This window comes from Balaenoptera borealis, assembly GCF_965194805.1.
Source record: "Balaenoptera borealis genome assembly, chromosome: 19".
In the NCBI taxonomy this organism is placed as follows: domain Eukaryota; kingdom Metazoa; phylum Chordata; class Mammalia; order Artiodactyla; family Balaenopteridae; genus Balaenoptera; species Balaenoptera borealis.
The window spans coordinates 6,755,468-6,764,635 of record NC_138878.1 but is presented as its reverse complement, the minus strand read 5'-3'; the positions used below and the strand labels follow the sequence as shown (position 1 = coordinate 6,764,635).

At 48.4% G+C, this 9,168-nt stretch overlaps 1 protein-coding gene across 1 annotated transcript in view; it reads right to left on the bottom strand.

The window, feature by feature from the left end:
• Positions 1-1,789: 1,789 nt before the first annotated feature.
• Positions 1,790-9,168, bottom strand: part of LOC309617699 (polycystin-1-like protein 2) — a gene marked incomplete at its 5' end in the record, with an annotated part of 99,076 nt that continues 91,697 nt past the window's right edge. The window contains 5 exon segments of the mRNA XM_082370218.1: positions 1,790-2,097; positions 4,679-4,692; positions 5,519-5,846; positions 6,743-6,928; positions 8,540-8,677. Of these exon segments, the coding sequence (XP_082226344.1) occupies positions 1,910-2,097; positions 4,679-4,692; positions 5,519-5,846; positions 6,743-6,928; positions 8,540-8,677 (854 nt within the window). The 3' untranslated portion in view covers positions 1,790-1,909.

Below are 9,168 nucleotides of genomic sequence, written 5' to 3'. Positions count from 1 at the left end.
ACAGGCACCTGAAAATGCAGGTGGTCATTTTTTTCAGGTGTCTCAAGGGGGCCTGCTCATCTCTTTGAGCAGATATATTTTTCTCTCTCACAACAAGCAATTTCTAATTTGATATTTATAGTCAACAGAAAAGTGGAGAGTGGATGGGAAAGATGGGAAAGAGAAGTGAAGAATTTATAACTTCTCTAGATCTTTAAAAGGATCTCTGTCCTTAAAAGGATATTTAAGCTCTCATCCAGATAGAAGGCTGGCAGTAGTTCAGCTTCACGGATAAACTAGCTGTTTAAGGACCTCATCAAGTGTGCATGTTCCTCTCATCTTTCTGCTCTGCCATCTTCAGATTGTTCCCCATGGTCTCAAGGTAGCTGTCAGAGTTCCAGCAATCTTAGACCAGACAATGTCCAGCACTAGAGCCCATCTCTTTTGATTAGCAAACTGAACTTTCCCTGAAGTGTCCTAGAGACCTCTTTTCATTTTTCATTGGCCAGACTGGGTCATGTGGCCACCCTAAACAGCTCATTGTCAAGGGCTATTGCTAAGACAAATCAAGATTTATTTTGAGGTGGCCACAGGGTCACCTTACCATGAGTCATGTGGGGTAGGGGTAGGGGCTACCTGAACAAATTGGGATTCTGATAGCAAGAAGGGAAGCATGGAATGGATTTGGGGCAGGCTACCTAGAGTATCTGCTACAATGGGTGTGTGAGGAGGAGAGAAAAGACAGGGTGAATTGGAGAGGATTCGTGAGGTGCTTCTCCTGCATAGGAGAGGGGAAATGTGCACTTATCCACACAGTCACCTGGAAGACTTTTATTATCTAGGTCTGTGGTTCTTAGAATTTAAAGCATGTTTATCAAGTCTGACTGCACATTGGAATCATCTGGGGGGGCTTAAAAAATATTGATGCCTGGGACCCATAGATTCTGATCAATTGGGATGAAGTCTGGGGTTTCTAGCGTGTAGCCAATATTGAGAACCACTGGTGTAGATCAATGATTCCCAGAACATTGCCTAAGGAACACTAGCCCTGATTGAAGTGCTTCAATACTAGAAGCCATGGTCATAGGGGTTTGGGAATCATTACACACTTTATTGCTCACATTCATCTCATCCCAGAAGATTCACAGTGCACATTTAGCATATTAAAAGCTCTAACAATTCCCATGCTAAAGAACTTGTGTATCCAGTGTTTCCCACATTTGATCTAGAAACATTTGGGGGAGGATGACACCTGTCATGAGTTGAATTGTGGCCCCTAAAGAGATAGGTTGAAGTCCCAGCCCCCATACTGGGAAGAAGGCCACGTGGCAACAGAGGCAGAGGTTAGAATGATGCATCTACAAGCCAAGGAACGCCAAGGATTGCTGGCACACGCTAGAAGCTAAAAGAGAGCCTTCCAAGGGAACACGGCCCTGTTGACACCTTGATTTTGGACTTCTATCTTCCAGAACTGTGGAGCAATAAATTTCTGTTGTTTTAAGCTACCCGGTTTGTGGTACTTTGTTCTGGCAGCCTTAGCAAACTAATATGACACCCATTAGCATCTCCTGGACACAGTTTGGGAAACCTTGAACTAGAATCATTCAAAGGCAACTCCTGACTGACCAAGAAGATGAAATAATTAGTCTGTAGAGGGGATTTCCCACCCCCACCCCCTCTCCGAACTCCAGACAATATTTGTTTTATTTCTAGGAGAAAATATATTTGAACAAACAGTCTATGACAGTGGTGGCAACTGTATGGAGGTATGTATGTATTTTTCCTTTTTTTTTTTGCTTGCCAAGTTTGGTAACTCTTCTATGGACACAGAAAAATATTGACCTGGAGAGATTATAGAATCACTGGTAAGTGTAGGCCTAAGATGCTGGCCCTCCCCTACTTTACAGATGATTGTGCCTGGACCAACAGCTTAAATTTGGGGCACAGCTGATACAGGTTGAGGGGCCCAGGCCTCTGACAGCAACTCAGGCTGCTCACTGCTGCTTCCAGGTTCCTGTCTTTTACATTTAATGCCCAGGAAACTGAGTATCTTCATCAGTAGCAAATCGACGATCTCTCCTTCCTCCGACAGCTGCAGAGGGAGAAAGAACCATGCAACTTAGGTAGGACCATTCTCTTTGAGGGCTTTTCTTTCTAAGGGGAAACCATGGTTTTATCGTCCAATTTGGTCCCTGCCAAAGTCACTTCACTGTTTAGTGTTGCTTTTGTGTTGGAATTGACCTCCTTCTGGGAATCCCAAGGGTGTTCACTCCTGCCTTTATCCCCTCAGGGTTCCTTCTTTATACCCAGCGGGTTCCTTCTTCCCCTCCATTGAGAATGACAAGATGCCCTCCAGCCGCCAGCGCCCCCCCCCACCCCCAACAAAGGCTATTAGGAATTTGTGTACAAAGACCCTCATTGCTGCTGGGAATGTGAAATGGGAAACAGTTTGGTGGTTTCTCAAAATTTAAACCAAAGTAACCATATGAACATCTTGAAATAAATTTCTGGACCCAAGATGGAGCTGCTCCTGTGCAGGGTGCCATGTCAGCAAACTGAAACTTGGATAATTTTTGTGTCTCTGTAAAGGCTCCCCTTGACCAGAAGTGCAGTATATCCAGTCAGCTAATCCCCAAACACCAGGCAAACTCCAGGCTCTATACTTATTTCCTCTTCCTTCTCATCCCAAATGAGGTTGACTCTGTGGCCCTGGCCAATCAGATACTTTCTGTTTTCCCCTTCCTTGTTGGTTATTCTTTACCCTACAAAAGCTTCCTGCCTTCCACTCCATTTTGCAGGTCTCCGAATGGAGACAGTCCACTTCATGAAAAGTTAAAGTTTGTTTGTCATCACCTAAATTGTTTTCTTTAGTCATTTTTGCAATGGGTTCTCAGTCTTGGCTGTGTATGCAAACCACACGGGAGATTTCAAGATACCAGTGCTTGGATCCTTCTCCCAGGAATTCTGTTTTTATTGGTCTCAGGTGTAGTGGCAGGCATTGCCAAAAGCCCCCAGGTGTTTCTAATGTACAGTCAGGGCTGGGAATCACTGATGTAATGAACAGAGTCCCACGAATCAGGAGACGTGATTCTAGTCTGCCCTTCATTTGCCATGATCTTGGGGAATTAATTTTCTCCTTCTGGGCCTCAGTTTCCCATCCCATGTGCAAAGGTCCCCTGACCGTCAGAGCAGAGGTTCTGAAAATGCAGTCCCCAGACTGGTAGCATCACATCATCTGGAAACTTGTTAGAATTGCAGATTCTCAAGCTCCACCCCAGATCTCCCCAGTCAGAAACTCTGGGGGTGGGACCTGGGAATTTGTGTTTTGATGAGCCATCCGAGGGATTATGATTGGCAGTTTTTTGGTTTGTTTTAAACATTATATCTATCTGTCTGTCTATCTATCTATCTATCTATCTATAAGTATAGTTGATTTACAATGTTAGTTTCAGGTGTACAGCATAGTGATTCAGTATCTTTATAGGTTTTACTCCATTAAAAGTTATTGCAGAGACTTCCCTGGTGGTCCAGTGGTTAAAAATCCGCCTGCCAATGCAGAGGACGTGGGTTCGCTCCCTGGTCAGGGAACTAAGATCCCACATGCCGCGGGGCAACTAAGCCCACACTCCGCAACTACTGAGCCCGTGTGCCACAACTAGAGAAGCCTGCGCACCACAACGAAAAAGATCCCGCATGCCACAGTGAAGATCCCATGTGCCACAACTAAGACCCGGTGCAGCCTAATTAATTAATTAATTAAATTAATTAAAAATTATTACAGAATAAGGGCTATAATTCCCTTGGGAATTATATTATATATATATATATATATATATATATATATATATACACACACACATATATACATATATACATACATATATATATATAATATATCCTTGTTGCGTGTCTATTTTATTTTTTATTTTTTTGGCCATGCTGCACAGCATGTAGCATCTTAGTTCCCTGACCAGGGATCGAACCCATGCCCCCTGCAGTGGAAGCACAGAGTCTTAACCACTGGACCACCAGGGAAGTCCCAATTTTATACATAGTACTTCGTATATGATGCATTTTAAAATTTGAGGACCATGGTGTTAGAGCAGCCACATAGAACATCAGGGGCTTAGGCAGGCAGCAGCTGCAACTGTCACAGCCCCTCTTGGGCTGGCAGTTCACAAGACCAGTTCCTGGAGATCTGCTCACAGGTGCCGTGGAAAGAGCATGTGCCAGAGGGACCTGGGTTCAAATCTTGCCTGCCTTGTGGGCAAGCTGATAATGTCTTCAGGCCTCAGTTTCCTCATCTGCAATAGTGTTAACACCGGTGCCTCAGGATCATTGTGAAGAGGAAATAGAAGTGTGTGTGTGTGTGTGTGTGTGTGTGTGTGTGTGTGCGCGCGCGCACATGTAGTAATAATAGCTGTTATTACTTAGAGCAGTAATGATGGGCCTGTTTTAAAACATGCCCTGTCCGTGGTGGGTCTGCGTCCTGCTTTGATACATAGAAGCAGAGAGAGAGTATCAGTTGTTCTGAGTGGCAGGAAAACACCTATTACGTGGAAATAAGCTATTCCTGGCCTGTCCTTAATCCCAGGGGACCCCTGCCAGGTGTCTTCCTTTGGGGCTTGTTACCTCTGTTCCTTGGTGCTGTAATAGTGCCATGGAGGAGATGGAGGTTCACCTGGGTTCACTAACTCACCTGGGACTACACAGCTAACAGGAGCGGTGCCAGGGTTTCAAACCTAGGGCTCTCTGACTCTAGAGCGTGCTGGGAGACGCAGTGTGTGTGGACCCTGAGTGTCCCTGCACATTCGTGCTGAGTATTCCACGAATGCAAGGCTCTGGCTGGGCTTTACCCAGGTGTCGTCTCAGGGCTGAGTTTGCAGTGAGCAACCTCAAGGGATGAGGTGACGTCCTCCTTCAGACAAAGAGCAGGCTTGCTTCTGCCACTGTAGAAACAGTGAATGCTCCAAGCTCAGTGTTCCTCCTCGGTACTGTAACTCACTGCATGGGCAAGCATCTGTCGTGGCCCTTCCTGGGGAACTGACTTCAACCACCATGAAGCTCTGCTACTGCTTTTGCTGTGAGTAATGAAATCCTTTGTCTCTGACCTAGGAGTCTTGTGTCTTCTGCCAGCCTCCATGAAACAGGCTAGTGTGTTAGCTTATGAGTAGGGTAAGACCTCAGACCCTGCATAATTCTTGGTTAAGGTTAAGAGCCTTAACCACTTCCTACTTGCCTGGTGGTGGACGCTTTGTGTCGTACTAAGTTCCGCATCCCTGTATTGGCTCTAGCAGAGGCCACTAGGCTTGGTGCAGCAGGTGAGAATGCTGGAAGCAGGATTTCCCTTCCAACTCTGAGATTGCACGGTTTCTAGGGGCCTGAAAATATGACCTGAATGCCTCTGAATCCCCCAGCCCCTCCCCACAATGATACAATGAGCTTGGCTCGGCCCTGTTTTGAAAGCTGCACCCTCCAGTCAGATCCGGACTTGAGCAAATGTCTTTCCTCTGCTGCATGTGAATCAAGTTAGCCTTACCTTGACGCACTTTGGCGATCAGTCCCCAAGGGGACCACATAATCTCCTCCCCGGTACACAGTGAGTTTGCCCCAGATGGGATACCCTTGGCGCTGGCTCTGGCTCTGGTACTGCCAAGCCTGGGAAAAGTCATTGCTGTTATTGAGGACGGAGGCATTCCAGCCTTCCCCATAGTCTGACAGGTCTTCAATATCCAGGGAATATGGCGCATGGCATCCATCAAGAGAAGCCTGCAGCTGCAGGGCAAGAGCGCAAGAGCTTTCCTGGACCCTCACTTGGCGAATCTGGGCACTGCCAACCAGCTTGGAGTTCCCATCAGTGATAAAGCCTGGAGATGAGAAACAAGTGGGTAAATCTAGCCGTCAACGTCATCTTAACACATCCCAAGCTTTCTGGCCTGGATGCTAACGTGAATTTCAGTGTACCCGTTGTAGAATTAGCCAAGAGAAGTTCATGGCCAACCACAGACTACATTCAACCATTCATCACCATCTCCCCACCTTGGACCTGGTCTACTTCTTGCATAACTTCTCCTGGGGAATGGCAACTCCTACCCAGTCATCGACTTGGAGACCATTTATGTCCTTTCCCTCGATGCCCACATCCTAAGGGTCAGTGAGGCCCACCAATAGTACCTCTTCAATGTTGTCTGCACCCACCCCTGTCTCTCCATCACCTCTGCCCCTCATCCCTACATCAGTCGCGTCATTTTTGCCCAGCATCCTAACTTACCTACCCTCAACTCCAACTTCCACATGCAGCTTATACCGCAGATTTGATTATGTTACTGCCTCACCGAGAAGCTGTCAATGGCTCCTCATTTCCTTAAGCATAAACTATGAGCTTCCAGAGCCTTCATGATCTGGCCCCTGTTCCTCTCTCCTGCTCTGCTTTTCGTGGGTCCTCAACTCCTACCCTACACTGAAGTCGCACTCAACGCTCTGTAGTTCCAGGAAGTATAGTGCCTCGGTGTTTCAGGCTTGCCTTTTCTCATGTTGTCCCTTCTGCCTGGCACACCATTTCTGCCTGGCCAATTCCTGCTCAGTTATCTAAGACGGAGGTTCTCTACTCTGCATCCAGGGAGGGTTAGGGACCCTCAGAGGGTCTCTCCTTCAAAGCATATGGCTCTGTGGTTATTGGTTCTCTGTGAGGCTGAAGTTGACAGTGACCCACAGCTGTTCCCGGAAAGGAGCTGACACACGTCCTGGGGTGGGTGGACAGTACCTGGGTGATGACTGTCCAGGTTGCTCACGAGGGTGGTGCTGGCCCACGTGAAGAAGTCCTGAAAGCCCAGCATGGCTGAAAAGCTTCGGATGAAGCTGTGCCCAAGGTGTCTGTTGAAGTGGTAGGCGCTGGGGTCCCCCTGCCCGTAGGCCACCAGCAGCGGCATCCACAGGGAGCCCAGGTGTGCTGGGAAGGGAGGCACAGCCCCTGGTCAGGCAGAGGCCCCAACTCCTACCAAGTCCAGGGCAGGAACTGGAAAGGCACGTGGCTCAGAACAGTTGAGGTCTTGTAGACCAGCCACTCGCCCCTCTGGTGACAAAGGAATCAGTCCTTATAGGGACAGCAGAAAGGATTAAAGTTCACAGGCCATGAGCCTCCTGCCTGGGTTCAAATCCCAGCTCTCCACTTCCTATCCATGTGCCCTTCGCAAGTGACTTCACCCCTCTGTGCCTCACTCTCCTCGTCTGTGAAGTGGGGATAATTCTGTCACACAGGGTTGTGATGAGGGAGTCAACAAATTAATATCTATAAAGCACTTAAAATAGGGCCTGAACGGACTTCGTGCTGTGTGAATGTTTCTTAAATAGAATTTTTTTAAATGGGGCTCTGGGGAGTTCCCTGGCGGTCCAGTGGTTAGGTCTCAGAGCATCCACTGCAGGAGGCAGGGGTTCAATCCCTGGTCGGAGAACTAAGATCCCACATGCTGCATGGTGTGGCCAAAAAAAAAAAAGGGGGGGGGGAGGGCTCTGCCATGTTGCAGTGCTGAGCATAGAGCAATAAAGATGACAGACGTGTTCCCTGCCCTCATGGAGCTCACCTGTAGACAGGTGAATGTGACCTAAGGGCCCATTAGGTACAAAGATTTAGTTTAGGAGGCCCGACATCAGAATCATGTTGGGGGATGCAGAAAGTTACTGAACCAGAATCTCTGGGCCTGAGAATATGCATTCTGGCACCCCTGCTCCAAGATGACTTGTTGGGGTTCTGCCCACATCCATCTTGTTCTTCATTCTGTACATGCAGCTCCTACGCAAGCTCCGCCGCTCTGTGGTTTGGACACATGGGCTCCCCGTGGGAGGGCAGGCCAGGGCTGCAGCAGGGTCAGCGCCCTCCTCAGAAGCAGCCCTCACCAGTGACCTGGTGGGTGGCAACTAGGGGGTATGTACTACGTTTGCCCCTCGCACGGTCTCAGCAGGACTGAGCCCCAGTTGCCCACGTGGAACCCACTCATCAACCACCTTCCATCGGCTTCCTTCTCTTTCCCTGCACTTTTTCCTACCAGTGCTTCTCAGGATCGCCTCCCAAACCAACTACTTGTGCCCAGATCTGCCTGTGGGGGAACCCAGACTAAGACACACAGTGAGGTTTGAAAGCCTCTGGTCAGCGGGCCAGAGGAGCCTCTCTGACGACACAGCCTTTGGGCTGAGAATTGAAGAATAAAAGGAATTAACCAGAGGAAAAGGCAGGGAGGAGGGTGCGCACATTCCTGGCAGACTAGATGCCACAGGGCCTGGGTCAGGAGCTGCAGGACGCAGTGTCACTGGAGCTTAGGGCACAAGGGGCCGAGAGAGGTGACCTGGGTGGGTGGAGCACAGCAGGGAGTTTGGACGTTATCCAGGGGCCTGGAAGAGCCACGGAAGGATTTTAAGTTTAGGGGAGAAGCTGGGGCAAGTTGATATCTGGGACGATGGGCCCAGAAGCAGTGTGGGCCTGTCAGAGATTGTACCACATCTGCTCAAATCTATGTTGAGAACCAGCGAGTGGGAAGGTTGCTCGTAAGTAATCTTGGCTGCCTACCCAAGATTTCTCTGATTACGGCAAATGCTTTCTGTTCCTTGAGGTGGGTGGTTTTCGTCTTCTCAACGTCAGAGGCCCGAGGCTTCTGGTAGATGTCCCTTCTGCTGTTTCTTTGTGCTCGGAACAAGGCAGAGGGGTCTGTGAAAGCAAGGGCACAAGGACAGTCCCCCAAATGGGCAGTGGAACCAGCTCGTACGTTTGCAAGCAAGAGACTCCCCTCACCAGGTACAACGGGATCCACTGTTCCTCCTCCTTTGGAGCCATTTCCCAGCGCTACCCTCCATGCCTCTGCCCGTGCTATCCCAGTGCTCAGAATTCCGTCCCTTCTTCTCCAGCTGGAGAATTCTCATACTGAAAGCACACATGCCTTCCTCACCTGAAGTCTTACTGATTCCTGGATGCTGTCTTTCTGTGTTCCTGAACTCTAAGATGGATCCCAATGCTTCCAAATTTGGAAGGATGAAGGTAACTAATATCTCAAAGTCCTGTTATATCTAATTCCAAGTATCTTCTTTTTCAAACCACCTTATTGACCTATAATTTTCATAATTTCACCCGTTGGAAGCCTGCAATTCAGTGATTTTAGTAAATTTGTAGAGTTGTGCCACCATCACCACAACCTAGTTTTA